General features: G+C 46.5%; 1 protein-coding gene across 3 annotated transcripts in view; it reads right to left on the reverse strand.

The window, feature by feature from the left end:
• LOC138492234 (uncharacterized) overlaps positions 1-20,773 on the reverse strand; it is a 765,255-nt gene that overhangs the window by 399,822 nt on the left and 344,660 nt on the right. For all 3 annotated transcript variants that reach the window (XM_069619271.1, XM_069619270.1, XM_069619272.1), the window contains one exon: positions 20,228-20,418. In XM_069619271.1, the coding sequence (XP_069475372.1) occupies positions 20,228-20,418 (191 nt within the window). The remainder of the gene's footprint in view (positions 1-20,227; positions 20,419-20,773) is intronic.

Below are 20,773 nucleotides of genomic sequence, written 5' to 3' on the forward strand. Positions count from 1 at the left end.
AGGTGTGAGGCTGAATGTAAAGAAGACCAGGGGAAGAGAGTCATTCCCCCTAGTTGTAAAGAACTGATAAATAAGATACCAGGAGAAGGTGGTCATTCTCCTGGTAACCCAGACCAGCCAGAAGGTCCAAAAAGGCCAGGGCAAGGGAGTCATTCCCCAGGCTGTCTGAGACTGGACATCAGGAGAAGAGAGATATTCTCCTGGCCCACCAAGAAAGTATTGTTTGGAACTTTATTATCAGGAGAAGGGAGACATTCCCCCTGACAACATGTGAGACACAAGACTGTTATACGATTTGGGAACAGTTTCACCAAATCAGGAACTATAACCGAGGAGAAAGGAGTCATTCTCCTGGGGCCGGAACATTACTGCCTTATTCTTTAGTTTCTAGTGTAAGGGATAGAAGTGAGGTTTTCTTGACTCAGGACGGTGGAGACGTGTCATGGTGCATGCCCCCAAACCCTGAAACCCGTGAGCCCAGCCCAGACTCTGGCTTCCTTTGGGACTTCCCAGGCCCCAGCTAGGCTCACCTGGGCTCAGTCCTGGCGCCGGTGGCGCCAGGCTCATGGGAAGCGTTAAATACATGGTCCATTTATTTGGCTCTGAGATGCTGAGCCATTCAGTACAGGGTGTGGCTTGGGACTACTTTTTCTGAGAGGCAGGATACAATGAAGGGGACTATTCTCCTGGAACTACTTGCAAGGCTATTTAAACCGCACCTTGCAAACTGAACATGCTTCACGTTAATCTGCACTCCTGCAGCGTAATGCTCACGGTGTCAGTTCTTGCTTCCTTTCTGCCATGCCCGTCCAGGGTCTTCTATCCATCGGCACCTGTGAAAATAGAAGAACAAGAGTTATTCACGCATTGAAGGCCTTACCTGCAGAACATCCGGACCTCGCCTTCACGCTAATCCAAGGGCCTCCGCATCTGTGGAAGATCAGAATAGAAGGTACCCTCTCGGGTAGCGACGCACCTGACACGGCCTCCTCCAGGAACTCCAGGGAGCAGTTCTCCTTCATTCTGCATCGCGCCGCATCTCGACACCGTCATTCGGTCCCTCCATCTTCTTCCTGGAAAAGCGCTGCACCTGCCGAACAGAAAAGACAAAGCAGGTAAGTCGCACACAAGAAGGCTAAAATAAAGCGAACTATTAGCGCATCTCGCACAGCTCTCTACTTACCGGACTGGATCCTGCACATCATTTTCAGGAGAGTCATCCATCATCCGAAAACCGCTTTTGTGCCGCACCTGAAAGACAAAAAATGAACATTAGATATCTTGCATGCAAGGACTTAAGGCAGCTATTTCAAGGAGTTATTGGAATAGAGACTTACCTGCTTACTCCGGTTCATCCACTTCAGCAACCTCCATCGGATCATTGAAGTAACTCGATCCTGGAACTACTGAGTAATCGCGCCCCTGCCAGAGAGTGTGCAGGACGGAAAGCTCACCCATATAATAGACAAGGTGAGCCAGGGAAAGAGAAGGATAACACGGAAGGAGGTGAAAACCAAAACCAGCTCCACAGAGTTGGCTAATATCTTGTTTCAACTTGCAGACGAACATCTCCTGAGGCAAGACAGAAGGGAAGACGCAAACAGGCCCTCATTAAGCAGAACAACACCAGTGCAGACATCATCCTTTGCACACGAACACGCCCCCGTGGAGACCAGGTGAGCGTGACAGAACGCGAAGCCTTACACAAATTCTCTACCTGGGCGTCATGGAAACCTCGGAAACGGATCAGCTAGCTCAGCTTTTGGGGGAACTCAGGGCCGAGGTACATTCGGCTAGGCAGGAAACCAATGCCTTACGAAGGGAAATGATTGTAGCAAAGGACCGCACTGATGATCTCGCCAGACAGTTGCCCCAGTCACAGGCGGGGCAAACGCCGCTACCTGGAGTGGGGTCTATGGTACCCCCTGCATCAAGCAACCCAGTTCAGGTGGTCCTCCCAGGAGCTGTACCTTTGGCATCCCCAGAACGATTTGCTGGAGTTCCAAAAAGGTTTTTATGAATCAGTGCCGTCTACACTTCTTGCGCAGGCCAGGAGCCTTTCCAAACGACCAGTCCAAAGTGGCCTTTGTACTTTCATATCTTAGTGGCAGTGCTGCTGACTGGTCGGTACCACTGGTCAGTCGGGATGATCCCATCTTGAGAGACTTCCAAAGATTCCAATTGGATATGGAGAAGCTGTTTGCCCGGCACTGCCAAGGTCAGGCATTGGACAATGAGCTTCTGTCTTTACGTCAAGGCAACCAGGATCTGCTAACTTACATTGCGACCTTCAACAGACTGGTTGTGGAAACTGATTGGCCGGACGACAAACGAACAACGCTGTCTTACTGCAGCCTGAGAGGGGAGTTAAAGGACGTTTTAGCTCAAGTGGTTAACCCGCCCAGAGACTGTGCTGAGTACATAGACTTGGTGGTCCAGCTTGATCACAGACTGCAGAACCGTAAGGCTGATCGTGCTAGAATCAATTCAAGGGTATTTGTACGCCCCAAGGAAAACGCCTCCAAGACCACCGACGTGTCAGAACCCATGCAAATCGGAGGAGTGCGTGGGCCATTATCCAAGGCTGAAAGAGATAGGAGAAGACAACAACAACTGTGTTTGTATTGCGGGACAGCCAGCCATTTTCTTCGAGAGTGCCCAGTAAAGCCACCTAAAACCGCAGTGAGAGTCGCTGGTAAGGTTGAAGCAGAGTCTGAGCCGGAAAACTTCTCCGCCCGGCAGGTGTAGAGGTCCGCTTGCCGAGCGAAAAGAAGGACTCCCAGTACTCGCACCTAGTTTTGCCCTAGGTCCTTATAAACCACCAACAGCCATCTCGAATACATGCAGTCAGAGCATACATTGACAGTGGAGCCATTGGAAATTATATGGATCAAGAGTTGGCTTCGAGGATGAACCTTTCCCTTTGCGAAAAGGCAACAACAGACTATGGGCCTCATTACACGGTAGGCGGTAAACCATGGCGCTATTAGCGCCATGGTTCATGCCGGTAATTTACCGGTACCGCCTTGGAGGAAAGGGGAATTACCGCCCTATTTCAAGGTTGGGAAGGCAGTAATTCCTCCTTCCTCCATTGCCCTTCCCCATTCCCATTTTTGCCCCATAGGGCATAATGGGAATGGGGAAGGCGCTAATTACGGTACCGCAAATTGCGGTACCGTAATTAGCACCCTGGTCCCTTCGCGGGTTGGATTTTTAACGCCTGCAAAAAGCAGGCGTTAAAATCCCCAACCCGCAAAGGGACCTCGTAGTAAGGCGGTAAGGATTTACCGGACCGATAAAATACTGGTAAACCCTTACCGCCTACCGTGTAATGAGGCCCTTAGTCACCACAGTCGACGGAACTGAAATCGCTTCGGGTCCAGTAACGCATTCTATGACAGAGATGACTCTTTTGTGCCAAGACGGTCATCGGGAAACCATAGTGTTTGATATAATCAAGGCCCCACAATTTCAAATAATTCTGGGAATGCCATGGTTAGTATCACATAATCCTTGCATAGACTGGCATGCCAAGAGGTTGGCCTTCTCAGTCGACTGTGCTCAAACTTGTTATCCAACTAAAGGACCTTTGGTCACTGGAGCGACGACGATCATGAAACCAACCAATTCCCTCCCTCTGGTATATCAAGACTACCAGGACGTATTCCAAAAGGATCAAGCCAGCACACTGCCCCCTCATAGGTCGGATGACTGCCAGATCGACCTTGTACCAGGAGCACAGATTCCTTGCGGTCGAATCTATGCTCTCACAGAGCCCGAAAACCTGCATTTGAGTAAATATTTAGACCAGTACCTGGCTAACGGTTTCATTCGCCCATCCAAGTCCCCAGTGGCATCCCCCTTGTTCTTCGTGCCTAAAAAGGAAGGTGACCTTAGGACTTGCATCGACTACCGCGCATTGAATCAGGTCACTGTTAAAAACCATTACCGTTTGCCTTTGATTCCTGACCTATTGGATCAAGTTAAAGATGCCCGAATTTACACCAAGTTAGACCTTCGCTGAGCATACCACCTGGTATGGATCAGGAAAGGGGACGAATGGAAGACTGCTTTCCGCACCAAATACGGGCTATTTGAATACCAGGTGATGTCTTTTGGCCTTTGCAACGCCCCCAGCGGCGTTCCAGTATTTCATGAACAATGTTTTGCGAGAAATGATTGATGTGTGTGTCGTAGTATACATCAACGACATTCTGGTATACTCTCGTTCAGAGCAAGTACACGTGAAACATGTCCGGGCCGTTTTGGACAAACTTCGACAACACAAACTGTTTGCAAAGCTGGAGAAAAAAAAAATTCCATGTCACTGAGGTCGAGTTCCTTGGATTTGTATTAACCCCTCATGGTGTGTGCATGGATTCATGAAAGGTTGAAGCCATTCTCAACTGGCCAGCTCCAACTTCGATTAAAGGAGTTCAGAGCATGCTCGGATTTGCAAACTTCTATCATCGTTTCATTCCAGGATTTTCGCAACTAGTGCACGCCATCACCACTCTGCTGTGCAAACACAAGCGATTTCAATGGTCCGAAGAGGCTGAGAAAGCCTTCCAGGAGCTAAAACAAAGATTCATCTCAGCCCCGATCCTGAAACACCCTCGTCCAGATCTTCCATACGTGGTTGAAACAGATGCTTCCAGTCTGGCAATGGCAGCGGTCCTTTCCCAAAGGGACCCCGAAACTGGTCAACTACACCCAGTAGCCTTTTGGTCACGGAAGTTTACGGCTCCTGAGTTGAATTATGCTATTACGGATAAGGAACTGTTGGCCATCAAGGCGGCCTTCAAAGCCGGGCGGCATTACCTCTTACGAGCTAGGCATACCATCACAGTAATTACAGACCATCGCAATTTACAGTACCTGAAGGTGGCAAAAGCTCAAACATCGCGTCAACTCCGATGGGCATTATTTTATGCGGAGTTTGACTTTGTAATTACTTACCAACCTGGCTATCGAAATGGCAAGGCAGATGCACTGTCCTGAATAGGAGTAGACGAGGAATATGCCAATCCCGACCCTGTGCCCATCATTCCTGGTGAAAAGATTCTTGGAATTACTATGGGCCTCATTCCGGGTATGGAGCTAACCATGGAGTAATTAGCTCCATGGTTGCCTCCGAAACCGTCCTAAATCCGGCATGGTGAATGGAGTAATTACCGGTCCATTCCAGGGTTGGAGGGACAGGTAATTCCCCATTCACCTTTTGTCCTTCCCCATTCCCATTTCTGCCCCATAGGGCTCAATGGGAATGGGGAAGGAGGTAATTACGGCACCGTAAATTACGGTACCGTAATAACCTCCGAGGTACCTTTGCGGGTCCCGTACTGAACTCCTGCTAAAAGCAGGAGGTAAGGAAGGACCCACAAAGGGAACTCGGAATACGGAGGTAAGGGATTACCGGCATTTGCACCCTTACCGGTGCCGGTAATCCCTTACCTCCAACCTCGTAATGACCCCCTATGTCTCTAACGCTAGAAGACATTCAAGAAGAAATCCCTCATCTCATGGATTCAAACGCCCTAAAGAATTGGCCGACCAAAAGTCCTCACCATTCAGTCACTAACGAATTACCCTATTTTCGAGGACGTCTCTACCTACCCAGCAAAGAACTTCAGGAAAAGGTCGTCTCACATTACCATGACTCATTAGTAGAAGGTCATCCCAGAATTGCAAAAACTGAGTCCAATGTCAAGCAGCATTTTTGGTGGCCGACATGGCGTAAAGACATCAAGCAGTTTGTACCATCCTGTGGTGTTTGCGCTCAAAACAAGGCCCAGAAAAAGAAATCACCGGGCCTGCTTCAGCCATTAGACATCCCAGCTACACCTTGGCACACCCTATCTCTTGATTTTATAACGGACCTTCCTCCTTGTGATGGGTTCAACACAATTTTAGTAGTGGTGGATTTATTTTCGAAAATGGCCCATTTCATCCCACTAAAAGGATTGCCCTCAGCTTCAATTCTGGCTAAAGAATTTCTGGAGCAGATTGTTCGAATTCACGGATTTCCTTCCATCCTAATCTCAGACCGTGGCAGCCAGTTTATCTCACGCTTCTGGAAGAAATGTTGCGAGTTAGCTCAAATCGACGTAAGGCTTTCCACCAGTCACCATCCCCAAACTGATGGTCAGACAGAGAGAACAAATCAGACCTTAGAGCAATATCTCAGGTGCATGTTACATCAAACTGAAGGCAGCTGGAAGGATGTTTTATGGATCACCGAGTATGCCTATAACAACTCCCTGCACTCCAGTACAGGTCAAAGTCCCTTCTATACAATCTACGGGTTACATCCGCAAACTTTCAATCTTGACCCACCGCAACTTCTGGAAATGCCAGCTGTGAAAGGTTTGCACTCTACCATCTCCCAAGCCTTAAAACAAGCGACGGATCATCTAAAACAAGCTAAGGAAAGGTACAAGAAATCAGCCGATGTGCATAGAAGTGAAGCTCCAAAATATCAGGTTGGAGATGAAGTCTGGTTGGCGTTGAAGCACATACCAGTGAAGGGATCTCATACCTTCAACCCCAGATATTTAGTTCCATATACCATTAAAGCCATTTTCTATCCAGTGGCTATGAAATTGGACTTACCTCCGCACATGAAGATTCATCCTGTATTCCACGTCTCACTATTGAAACCAGTGCAACCTGGAACACGAGTTGTGAAACCACTGAAACCAGTCACTGTAAACGGGGAACCTGAGGTCGAGGTGAAAGAAATTCTTGACTCAAAAATCACTAAGTCAAAACTATTTTACTTGATAGATTGGAAAGGATACGGACCACATGAAAGATCATGGGAACCTAGCGAGAATGTCCATGCTCCACGGTTATTAAAAAGGTTCCACCTCAATCACCCAAACAAACCAGGACCAATGGGTGAGTCTGCTATTAGGGGGGTCTTAGGGGGGAGTGCTGTCATGGTGCATGCCCCCAAAACCCTGAAACCCGCGAGCCCAGCCCAGACTCTTGCTTCCTTTGGGACTTCCCAGGCCCCAGCTAGGCTCACCTGGGCTCAGCCTGGCGCCGCTGGCGCCAGGCTCATGGTAAGCGTTAAATACATGGTCCATTTATTTGGCTCTGAGATGCTGAGCCATTCAGTACAGGGTGTGGCTTGGGACTACTTTTCCTGAGAGGCAGGATACGATGAAGTGGACTATTCTCCTGGAACTACTTGCAAGGCTATTTAAACCGCACCTTGCAAACTGAACACGCTTCGCGTTAATCTGCACTCCTGCGACGTAACGCTCACTGTGTCAGTTCTTGCTTCCTTTCTGCCACGCCCGTCCAGAGTCTTCTATCCATCGGCACCTGTGAAAATAGAAGAACAAGAGTTATTCACGCATTGAAGACCATACCTGCAGAACATCCAGACCTCGCCTTCATGCTTATCCAAGGGCCGCCGCATCTGTGGAAGATCAGAATAGAGGGTACCCTCTCGGGTAGCGACGCACCTGACTCGGCCTCCTCCAGGAACTCCAGCGAGCAGTTCTCCATCATTCTGCATCGCGACGCATCTCGACACCGTCAGTCGGTCTTTCCATCTTCTTCCTGGAAAAGCGCTGCACCTGCCGAACAGAAAAGACAAAGCAGGTTAGTCGCACACAAGAAGGCTAAAATAAAGCGAACTATTAGCGCACCTCGCACAGCTCTCTACTTACCGGCAGGAATCCTGCACATCATTGTCAGGAGAGTCACCCATCATCCGAAAACCGCCTTTGTGCCGCACCTGAAAGACAAAAAACAAACATTAGATATCTTGTATACAAGGAATTAAGGCAGCTATTTCAAGGAGTTATTGGAATAGAGACTTACCTGCTTACTCTGGTTCATCCACTTCAGCAACTTCCATCGGATCAGTGAAGTAACTCGATCCTGGAACTACTGAGTGACCGCGCCCCTGCCAGAGAGTGTGCAGGATGGAGAGCTCACCCATATAATAGACAAGGTGAGCCAGGGAAAGAGAAGGATAACACGGAGGAGGTGAAAACCAAAACCAGCTCCACACAGTTGGCTAATATCTTGTTTCAACTTGCAGACGAACATCTCCTGAGGCAAGACAGAAGGGAAGACGCAAGCAGGCCCTCATTAAGCAGAACAACACCAGTGCAGACATCATCCTTCGCACACAAGCACGCCCTCGTTTACACCAGGTGAGCGTGACAAGACGTTTGAGTTGACAAACATCTTGACAGACCCTTTATCTTTAGTTGAGGCTGGGAAACCCCTCTTAGTAATAGGGATAGATATGGTTTCTCTTGCTTTCTTGGTTAAAAGTCTTTAGCCACAAACATGCCACCTTTGTGTCTGTCACCTTCTTCTGGAACCCTTATAGATCACAGAGTCTGGTAGCAGTTTGATTAATAATTAGATATAAATCATGTTTAGTTTTGACATGGCAGCTACTGGGATTACACAATAATACAACCAGAAGACATTTATGCCATATTTGACAGCTTGGAGGACAGTGGCTCACTGATGGCAGGACCTGGTGTCTACTCAGTTGTATGGGATGGTTTCACCCACAAAAGCAATTTGGGTCTCATCCAGGAAACCATCTCATTTATCCCCCTGAAAAGGCTTGCAACCTTCTCAAGAGCACAGGAACTCTTCCCGGGGGTTAGCTGAGAACCAGTACTTCATGTCAGTAAAATGAGCAGCTCTCACCAGGGTGCTAATACTGGAGACTCGGGTTGGCAGAAAGAGGAAGGCAGCAGAATCAAAGTAGCCCAGAAGTGGACTCCCAAAGAAGGGTTTGACAATCTTGGGATTTCCTAGTTAGCTGTGCTCTTGTGTTGATTCATGCAAACGGAAGGATCTTGAGCTTTCTTTTCTTTCTATCACACCCAGGTTTTTCTTTCCTTCTCTCTACCTCTTGCTACTCTCCCCCTTCACATCTACACGCCGCGAATCCTTTCCATCTTCTCTTCTGTCCCTCAGATGTCTCTCGCTCCTCCTGGGCCATGCTTCCACCCTTTGATGTTACTACCTGCTCTAGGACAATACTACTCCCTCCTACACACTACTAGTCTCTCGTCACACTACTGCTCCCTCATCTCTGTAACAACTACTGAGGCCCCCTCCTTTCACTCACACAAACAGTTCAAATACACCCTACACTTGCTTTCTTAACCTTACTCGTTACACTCTCACGCACACGCAAAGCGCAGTACACTTACATTCACTAACCAACACCTCACCTTCTCCAGAAATTGCCTCAACATGCGGCTTCTCCTTCCTTCCTCCTGATGGTCTCATGGTCTGCCACCTTCTCTTCTTCTGACCTCCCCGAACAACCCACACCATCTTGCTTCCTGTTACCCTCTTTATTCTTCCCCTCTTCCTGCCACTGGCTCCCTTTCCCTGACCAATCGGATCCTGTCTTCCCCACTAGGGAGATGTTACAATCAGGCAAAGTATTAAATAGCAGTCTAAGCCACGCCCTTTTTGCCCACGTGGGGCCATCATGAAACCGTGATGGTGGCCAGCAAAGTACAGCGTCCAACTTCATGTTGGGGGGATAGGTTTGAGTTCCCTGAAGTAAGGGTAGTCTGTGGCTGGGTCCGCGCTCCTTCTGTTACTCTCTGGAAGTTTAGGGTTGTGGCCACACAGCATTTGTAGTTGTGACTGGGAAGCATAGCACAGTTGGCCTTGCTGCCATGTAAGTGTGCTTCCTTCCCTGCTGTCTCTCTCTCCCTTCCTGCTTGCTTTCAGGCAGCGAATTGCATTCAGTGGGAGCGGCCGGAGGGTTGCTCTCACTTGGCCCAGTTTTGGTCTTTGACATCCTCATATGTACAACGTGTTGCTCTTGATGACAGTCCTCTCTCTGGTTCTTTCTGCTACTCGGGTTGGGTGCATTATTCCTACAAAAAACACAGACACAATGGAGAGCACCTCGCTTAAGAGGCATGGTATTAGACAAAGGTATACTACAAAAATACATGGTGGCACGGGGGGGGGGGGGGGGAATTGGGGCCCTCTCAACAGCCACTGTCCTCAAGGTTAGGATTGGCTCTGGATTACTTCCTAGTAATCCTCTCACCCTCGGTTGAGAGGGGTTCCCATCACCTCATGACAATGCTCAGGTACTGGCCTTGTAGCAGTGGGTGGGGTGAATGTAGGCGACAGTGCGACCAGGGTTGAAGAAAGAATACAGAAAGTCAATCTAAAAGGATTTCAAATCACATTTTTTGTCTGTATGTATTATTTCACATTACAACTGATTCTGGGCTTTTTGGGTTCACTGCCTTGTGCATTGTTTGCCTGGTATTTTGCTTTATATACCAGAGGATCCTGGAGTTTGTGCTACATTTCACTCAAAGCCAAGTGGATGCACTGTCCATTTACAATATTCTACACATAGGGCAAGTTTCTTGTCCATTTAGGTACAGCAGCCACAGGGCCCCCTAATTGCCCCAAGAACTCAGTATACTCTTTTGAATTGTGTGACGCATCTCCTGTCCCACGTCATGTAGACCACCTCAATGCACGATATCCCTGAAGGAAATACAGGATCTGATTGAATATCCTGTAGCGGAGAGCATAGCTTCTCCTCTATTTAATTGCCAATTCCATTGCGGGTCTTAAAAAAGAAACAATATTTAGATACAAAGTACCTAGTTTATATGAACCTATAGGTCCCGTTACACCCTCTTCCAATCATTTAAACAAGATTTTCTGATTTTGAATTATCTTGATTGATTTTTATAATAATGCTTTGAACCATATATCACCATCTGGTCTGCACACCATGCACATACCTCTTGGAAGGTGAATAAAGTAATAATAAGGCATAAGTGCCCAAAGGAAACACTTCCTCCAGGAAATGTTCATGGAAGTGAGGCTGATTTGGCTCAATTCTTTTATCTTTTGGTAAATGCTGCAACTGTATGCATTGTAGATGCAGGGACAGTATTTCTCTTTTCTTTCCTATTAGATAGGTGGCGCACAACCTCCGACCCAGGGACAGGTACACCCTACAGGGATAGGGTGTTCTTCCGCCCTGGGACATTGGTAGCATACACATTAAATGAAAAGTAAACCAGTACTACTAGAAAATATTTCTTGCTCTCATAGGTGTTCCTGTGTGATATGACTGATGCTTTACCTAACACTTTAGGCCATCCTTGACTTGGGAGGATAGCTCAGGTGCAACGTGCTCGCCTTGGAAGCAAGATGACGCAGAGCAACACAGGTTCGATCCCTGGGTCTGAGCTTATAATCCTCTGGGTATTAAGCGCGTTATAAATAACCTATCATATCATATCATATACTTATTCTTAATCAGGTGCCCTGATTGTTGTTGTGCCACCTCATGTTCATAGGAGTGACTCGCCGTCACCTTCCCATAGGTTCCCCATCACGCCTGAAACGCTAGGTATCTACCTAGCAAAACAGATCAGGAAGAACAATGGTGTTATGTGGTATACCTATTATTCTACATATTTGAATAACTCTTGTATATATTTCAATTGCCCATCTGTTTACCTATCTTGAATAATACACCAACAAGACTTCGCTTTTCCCATCATTATCATAAAGTTTAATATCCACACAAAGTAAATTCTTGCCCTATCCGAAAAGTGTTTCTGCCACTTTTGGTCCTTCTCAAGGCTGTACAATGATACAAAATCTTCCCACAAAGGCGGACAACTTTGTGAAGGTTTTTCAGAAGATGCCATTTTATTAAAATCAAAAGGGTTTGATAAACGCCTCATTTATCCCTACCCTAACAAGGATTTCCCTACGTATAAAATAAGCTAAAGAAAACACTCTAACAAAAGGATTCTGTCTCTCACATTTGTACATGCAACATACTCAACAAGTTAATACATAGCAATTTAGACATAACAAAATAAACAGTTGTCTGCAAGGCCTGGTACCTGTTCCTCCATGGGTGAATTCCCCTTCCCCAGATTCAATCAGGATTTCATTAAACAGTTAAACAAGAATAAGGAAATCCGGTATTGTAACAAAGTTCAAATAAAGTTCCTCTTCTGCCAATAAGTCCCCTACTTGGGTTTAACCAACAGTTCAGCAAGTCTTTTGCCTCTCCACTGGTAGTAGAAAATTCCACAAAACTACTTCTTTGCAACAAAAGGGTGCACTTCCACAGTGCATTTATGTCAACAAAATTACTTCTGTCAGGATGCTTCTGCAACACTTACTTCCACCTGCACCACTCACCTACCAGGTCTATACCACAAGGTCCCTTGCCCTGGTGTACTCTCCTGCCAGGACAACATGAAACTATTAACACTACTATAAGTACTTTTGTGGCACAGTTCTGCTTCTTACAGCTTTTAAAGTCTTTGACTTGCCACTTCTTCTGGCAAAACATGAGACACATTGGTGCTGTTTGCTCCACACTTTTGATTGAAACATGCAATACAGGTTATGCTTCTCCACCCTTGAACACCTTCTGTCAGAAGGGCAGCCTTCCTGACAGTCTTGCTGTCCCACTCTTGTTTTAACAAAGTGCTGATAATGGGTTTCTCCCACCCTTGATCTTGTTTAGCTTAGGCAATGCTTATTCAGGTCAGTTCTATTGCCTCTTTCCCCCTTATTACAATAGAGTCTATACACAACTTGCTGCTTAGTTGCCTCCTTTTGACCTGGGCAATGTCGGTTCTCTTCAACTAGATTCGTTATCGCCCACTTTTGGCTTTGGCATAGTTGTTTTCATTTTTTTTTTTAGATATAGTTATAGTTTTAGATATAGCTCTCCACGCTACCACTGGCTCCGTGGTCTAGGCTCCAAAGGATCATCTCTGCGTAGGATTCTCCCTCCTCCATTCCAAGTCCCTCATTGTTTTATGTAGTCATCGCAAACAAAAGGGGTGTGTAATTTCTCTTTTACTGTGGAGTTCGGGCGAGATCCAGCATTACCTGAAGCCAAAGAGATTGAGGAAATGTCACTACCAGGAGAATCCAAAATCAAAGGAATAACAGTCTTTCCTATTTCCATGTAGGCGGATAATGGGTTCTGGACAGGGAGTTCCTTGCAGGAATGGGAGTCCTTGTTCGCAAGAGGGTAGTCACTCCCAGTGAGGTCCCACTTGCCCAGACCCTAGGGAGGGTCTTGCTGAGCAGGCTCACCTCCCCAGCCTCAAACAGGGTGGCTCCCCTTTGAGGAGAAGGGACGAATAACTCAGATTCCTCACACACCCCTTAATCGTGCCCTGGGTCATGCCGCTGTCCACTATTTTGTAAAATCCTTCCAATCAGAAGTTGCTGAAGTCAATTTTGCTTGACCAAGCTTCCTGACGGAAGCTAGTGGGCAAGGAGCATGGTAGAATGTAAAGGGTGCCGGTAGTAAAAATGATGACTTTGTCAAGGAGTGTTAAAGAGTTTCAAGGGAGGGTCAGAGTGAACAGCAAGGCAACTAAACACAAGAGTGGAGGACAGCTGTTTAATAGTGGTAAGTGATGAGGGGACATAGCTTTCCAATGTTTATGAGGTTGATACGTTCTGTGGTGGAGTTGATAATATGAATAGCTGGCGCCTGAGGTCACTATTGAAGGGTACACCAGGGTTGTGGGCCTTGGGATATGGTGCAAATGAGTCCGGGTAGAAGGAAATGGGTGAGGCATGCCAAGGGTACTTGCTGCGAACAATAGATAAGATGCCAATCCACTCTCGAACCATCCTACTTTGGTAGAATAGAGATGCTTGAAGTGGGAGTAAGTGCGCTGAAGGGCAACAACAATCTCTGACGATAAAATGCCCAACCCACTTTGGTCCTGAATATAGCTACAAAAAGGGATACCCTGAATTGGGGTTAGGTATGACTTTCGTACAGGCCAGGGACTCAGTGCAGTGATTTTTCTACATTCCCTGTGCTGATTGTGCCACTATTATCTAGTCCTACAGATAATCGTATACATGCATTCCTTGATTTCCGAGGGCTGAAGCTACTGTCACCATCGATTTGGTAAAGATTTATAGTGATGAGGTTAGGTAACAGGTAAGCATTGGTATCTCAACTCCCCTGTCATACATTGCACAAAATTAATTTGAGGATTCCAGATAGGGATGTAAAATAATGACCCTTTCATGTCAATGGCACACAGCCAATCCCCCAATCTCCCTGCAGTGCAGAAAGTATATAGCAACAGTCCTCCATCCATTTTTGTCTTGAGCAGAAACGTATGGGTAAAAACCCTGGCTCTGCTTTCCAAACAGGACCTAATCTATGGCCTGAACTCAAGTAAGTTATCTAACAATAATAGGCAGTCTGGTAATACGGATTAAGAAGCAGGTGTGAGGGAGGTCATGAGGAGATGGGTGGCCTGAAGACATTATTCAGCGCCACTGATAATCTTCCTCCACATTGGAAGATTAAATAAAAGTATGCCTTTCACCAGTTGTCAGGAATTTGAAAGGAAGACAGACGACTGGGCAGCAGGAAACATGACAAACAGAGCTGGAGACTTTGGGATAGGTGGAGATTGCCAGCAATAGGAAAGGGAAACACTTAAGGATGATTACAGGTCAGTATCGGGCTACTGGAGGAACTGCCATATTTATGTTCGTCATAGAATAGAGTAAGGAGAGGGTAAGGTGCCCGACACCATTCTTCTTGGAGTTTCCTCGTTGGGTGCCATGTCTTGTTTAAGTTCATTTGGAGGACACACTGCTTCCGAGATTATAGGATTGTATTTTGGGGTTTCTGCTACCCCGTGACATCCAGGTTTCACACTCTTTTCCTCACAATACGAGCATTACAAACTCTGCACTCAGTTCTCTGGAGTACGAACGTTGCTTTCCAGTTACTCAGACGCTTCGCCAACGTCTGTGACATCCCACCTTTCTTCCCACATAAAGGATCTTGCCCCTTATTAGGCCACTCCGCTGTTCCACCAGGGCATCCAGGAGACCACTTTACTCTCTGCTAACCAATTGGTGGTGCTGTTACGCACAGTATTCCCCCTTGCCACAGGGTCTTTTTAAAGAGCTCCTTGGCATGTTCCGCGGTTCGCCTTGCCATTCCCTCTGCTCGCCTGCTGGGTTATGACCGGATACCCTGCTTATTCAGGTCTTGTTATGATGGGCCAGTCCAACCCTTCTTTTCACTCCTGTTTCCCCATTCCCTTCGTAGGGTCAAACAGAGATCTCACATTGCCTCTGGGTTCTCTGTCTGTTCAGCAACTGCCTTCAGCCCACACTGATTAGAAAGACTAGATATTCCCTTCTACATAAGGTCTCTCCTCAGAAGAGTTCACTCTGAATTCTCTGTTGACCTGATTTTAGGTGGTTCCACCTTTTTTCCCCACTCCGGACACTTGTTTAACTTTTCCCCTCCTCATTGGGAGTTGTTTTTCTGTAAAGTCCTGCGGGACGTCTTGATATCTCTACCTGAAGGCTATTAATGTGATGTGACCACAAACCTTGAACTAGATAGTAGCCTCGGGCTTAGGGTGGAAATGCGGAGGAATTACAAAGGCAATATTAGTACTGATATATGCCATTTTTCTTTCCACAGAGCTTTAGGTAAAGCATCTTCCCTTGTTTTGTTTCCTCTTTTTCTGGGGCACTGTCCACACCGCAGAACAGTTCCAAGGCTAGTGAATGGTAGGGGAAAATTGGACATGACGTAGGTATGCAGTCCTCCAAGCAACCTGCCCCAAAGTCCACCGCAGATGAAACTGATGCTGAATGCACTTTGATGACTGAAAGGTTGTCCCAGGTGCCTTTAGAGATTCCTAAACCTCTTAAATATGGTGATGTCTACTGTCTCTGCCTGAGAAGCCCTTGAAAACTTTAAATGACACTTATATATCTTTGCAGTAACAGGCATATTGGGTTGGAAAGAGAATGCCATCTGTGATAATGGTGATGTAACAGGAAAACAAAAGTGCCTGGCTTACGTTAAACTGCACTTCTGCAAAATCTGCAAGCAGTTCTTTCACATCAAAGGGAAGATCCAGCACTTTTCCCCTAATCAGCTTGGTCACATGTAAGACGCAGAGACAGGCCTCTTTTCCGTCATCCACTTCCAAAGACATGTATCTACATGACATGGGTCAGAGCTTATGAAGCATAGCTTATTAAATAGCTTATTAAATAGGATGTGGTTTGCTTTTATTCATTAGTGTTTGCAAACAACTCTGCCTTCCTCTTGGATGGAGGCCATAAGCACATCCTAATAGGTTGAGCCCAAATTGTGGCAGCAGCCAGAAGGCATGGCATCCACAATGAATTGAAGGGGGTACATAAAGGTGTTCTGGTACATTTTCTCTCCAATGCCATTCATAGGTATAGCCTCCCCGTGCAAGAGAGACAAAGTTGAAAAGGCCAGGTTTTAAGCCATGTTTAATGTTGCACTACAAACGATTGGGCTGGAAAATAATATGAAAGATAGGACTCATCATCCATCATTGCCCAGTTTTATGTCAATCTTGAAGTGGACCTAACTGTTTAGTAGTTGTTTTTCTCCGTTTGTACGATAATACCCTCATTAAATCTGGCTCAAATAGGATTCCAGTCTTTCTTGAGACTGAGACCAGGAGAACAGTCCTAAAACTGCCATGGGTGGTGGCAGAAGGGCCAGGTTCTTTTAGGCCATCTACACCAGTGGTCTTCAAACTGTGGGGTTGGAGGGAAGGGTGTCCAGGGGGAGCATGAGGCTCTTCCAAAAGGGAGTGTGATGACTGATTTTAATAGAAAATATAAGCATAAATTACAGGTGGGGGGGCAGCAGCAATATTAAGGGGGGCTTGACATAAAGGAGTTTCAATACCACTGATCTATACTATCATGTCAATGAATACAATATGGAAAAAACTAACCGTGGAAGGGGCACTCAATCAATCAATCAATCAATCAATCAATGCATTTATAAATCGCCTTTTCACCGAATGCTTCATGGCACTGTCCAGATGCACGGAAAGAAGCAACACATTTAGGCAAAGAGATGAGTCTTTGAACTACGCTTAAACAGACCAAAGTCTTGCAATCAGCAGATTCCTACTAGCAGTGCATTCCAAAACTTAGTGCCTGAAATGGAAAAGGCCCGACCGCCTACCCTCTCCCAACGATAGGCAGGAATCTTAAGAAGTACTGCATCTGTGGAGTGGAGTGCACGGCCTGGACAGTGTAGTTGAATTTAGTTCTGCAGAGCTAAGCAGCTCTGCCAATTTAAAGCCCAATGAATGATAAAAAGGGCCTTGAAATTAATTTGGGCTGACACGGCCAGCCAATGAAGATCCTGCCGTGCTGCAGAGACATGGTGACCAAAAAGAATACCCTTTACCAAATGAACAGCTGCGTTTTGCAAAACCTGCAAATAGTACAGTAAATACACTGGTTGAGAAAGAAGAGTCGCGTTACAGTAGTCCAGGCTGCCATTGAGGCAGGCTGCTACCACTTGTGCATGGAGGCCCGCTGGGATAAAAGGAAGAATGTTCCTACACTGCTTTAGCTTGAGGAAACCCAGTCCAACCACAGATGGTATTAACCTTGGTTTCCATCTTCAGTGAGGCTGAGATTTTCACGCCTAGATTCTTGACCACCTCTCCTGAAACAGGAAGAGACCCCAGTGATAATGGGCAGAGGTAAGCGGTCGAGTACTCCGACGCGGCCCTAGTGCCAACGATCAGGACCTCCATCTTCTCACCATTAACTTTTAGCCAATTGGCTCCCATCCAAACCCCAATAGCTTCTAAGCAGGATCTCAGCTGAGCAGCAGTTCCAGCTCGATCCGAAATCCATCCTAACCAAAATGTGTTTGTCATCTGCATTAGAGAAGAATTTGAACCCGAAAGAACAGATGAGGGGAGAGGGCAGAGCCCTGTGGGAGCCCACATATCACAATTTTAGGTGATGATCTAAAGGAGGCAAGAGAAAACAGTTGCGAGCGGGATGTCAGAAATTTGCGAAACCATTCCAGAACTGACCCAGAGATATTGGAGCTCTGCAACATTAATAATTCAAGTGCATGATCCATAGTATCAAAGGCAGCAAACAGGTCCAAATAAATAAGACCTGCCGTACCGCACAGATCTTTGATCAACGTTAAATCACCAAGCACCAACACTAGGACGGACTGGGTCCGCATAAGTGGCCGAAAGCCCTTTTGACAGGGCCCAGAACATTATGGTCCCCCAAAAAAGATTGCAATTGAGGGGTAATGACTGCTTTCAGGACTTTCATGAAAAAACGGAGCAGAGAGATGGGCCGATAGTTAGAAAAGATCGCTGCATCTAAAGAAAGCTTTTATAGCAGCGGGATCACTAGTGCTTTCTTAAGAATTGCAGGAATCTGGCCAAAGGCCAGCGAAGAGTTAATAGCCTCCACTATCGTACCAGTCAGACTTGTGATACTAGACTTGAACAGATGTAGGGGGATATCATCAAGTGGTGATGCAGATTTTAGGAGAGCGACGATCCGAGTAACCTCAGAGCCGTTGGTAAACTGGAATGAAGAAAAGGACGAATGGGCCGGGGCTTCTGAGGTGCCTGGTTGACGCTGACCGGCTTCAGGGCACTGTCAGCGCATTAGCAATACTAGCTCTAATTTTCTCAATTTTATCTGTTGAGAAGTGTGACAAATTGTCGCACAGCATCTGTGAGCCAGGACCCATAGAAAGAATTCCCGGATTAGATAGTTCTTTAACCATTTGGAAACGTTTCTTGGGCACGTTGACCACAGACTGAATCGTAGCAGTAAAGTGGGCAAGTATAGCCACTTTAAGAGCTTTATGATAAGAAGCATGCTGCTTCTTAAACTCATATTTTAAGCGTGGGTCATAGCTAATTCACCATTTATGTTCCGCCTGGCGAGCTACCAAGCAAAATTAGCGCAACTCGGTCAAAAACCAAGGAGCAGAAGGGCGCTGTGGCATTTTAGTCCATTGAAAAGGAGCTAACTGATCAGTCGCTAGCGCACAGGCTGTCACAAGCCACGAGGGTTCTGGAGCAGGTCCGTCTGTAAATCCCTGATATGGTGAAATAATCTGGGAGGCCAGTTGAGTTGGCTCGACTGACCTCCAGTTTCTCAGAAAAACGTTTATATTTGCAGTAGCCTGCTGTAGGGGCCCAAGAGAAAGAAGTTCGAAATGTACCAGAAGGTGATCCGGGCAAGTCAAGGTATGGCAAGGGAAGACACGTAGTAACTGCGAAGACGCAAATATAAGATAACTATCCAAAATTATCGAATTGTCACGGTCCTGATCAGAATGTAGATTAAAAAATGGGATTTGGAGCTTGTGTTGGAGTAAGTAGTCTTGATACCGCTGTTTGCAGTGATATAGGTGCTGTTTCAGGCCAGGTGCCACTGCTAGCTGAGCTTGCAAGGATGGACGACCATAATAAGACCGAGAAAGTTGCCCTTAACAATATCAGATGTTGCACCGATTTCAAAGGTTCCATCAGCTGAGTTTCCATGAGGAGAGTCCAGCAGGGCTCCAGGTATTAAATGGATCAATCATTTGAATCATTTGATAGGGAAACAAGTATAAGAAAACCTAACCCGCATAGGAGGTAAGCTGGTCCAAAGCTTATCTCCTTCAAATGAGGCATAGGGCCTAGGGGGGCTGACAGCAGAACTGGAGTTCTCAGCGGGTGCCCTGGGGCCAGTGCTCTCAAAAAGGAGTAGCAAAACCCCAGGCCACTACACATGAGAGGATTCAACTTTATGTTAGCCCTAAGGGGACAGAAACAGCTTATCCATAGGGATGCCCAATAAGACACAAGTAAACAGACAAATGGATCTTGCGACAAGCTGGGGCTGCTGAAGTTTTAACTGTTTCTCTGCACTCAATGAAGCGCTAATGCCAGATGTAACAACTCGTACACAAAGAGGAAATAGCCCCATGTTAGCCCTCTTTAGGGGATACTTGGGATATGTCCCATTATCTGATCTGGTGCCCATCTCAGTGAGCGCCTAATTGGGTTTAGCTCTTGCTGCAACCTCAAGCTAGACCCCGCTAAATGCAGATAAAGGCTGGGGCCATTGCACCATTACATTATGCGCAGGGAGCAAATCAAGATTCTTCATAGTGGCAGATGCAATACCAATACTGACTCAAAACAAAATCCTCTATCTCCTGGTGGACAGGAAACTGAAACATGGAGGGCTACTGCATTAGTCTGTTGCCAGTGACCAAAGGTTTGTGTCATAGAGAATGTAGAGAGGCCAAAGATTAAGTATTGCCAAGCAGTGTAAATAAAATAATTTCTTGCAATGTAGTAAACACACCTCTCACCTGGGTGACCTGGATCTGGAAGGTGGTGTGGGGGTTCCTGAAGTGGGTCCTATAGTGTTTGACGGCCTCGTCCCGACGGTTGAACCCATTACGACAGCAGTAGCAGTGCCAGTGTGCCCCTTTGAACTTCTTCTCACCCTTGATTGTTCCAACAATATCACAGTGATTGCAGCAACGGATAACCTTCAGACCTGGCAGAATGAAGGCAGACACAGTCAATGTACCTGAGGCTTCATTTTCAACAATCTCCCAATCACTGGAGAAACCGATAACCTTTAGAATTGGCAGAGTGAACGCAATACAGTCGGTGCGAATTATGCACCATTCCCACCAATCTAACACTGATTGCAGCAATGGATAACATTCAGACCTGGCAGAGTGAAGCCAGACACAGTCAGTGCACCTTAGGAACCGTTTTCACCAATCTCCCAGTGATTGCAGAAACCGATAACATTGAAAACAGGGGGAGTAACAAAGTCAGAGACGTTGAGGCTCTCCTATCAACAATCTCACAGTGATTACACTAGCAATAAAGACCAGACCAGT

This window comes from Ambystoma mexicanum, chromosome 10 (genome assembly GCF_040938575.1).
Source record: "Ambystoma mexicanum isolate Mex_15411 chromosome 10, UKY_AmexF1_1, whole genome shotgun sequence".
Lineage (NCBI taxonomy): Eukaryota > Metazoa > Chordata > Amphibia > Caudata > Ambystomatidae > Ambystoma > Ambystoma mexicanum.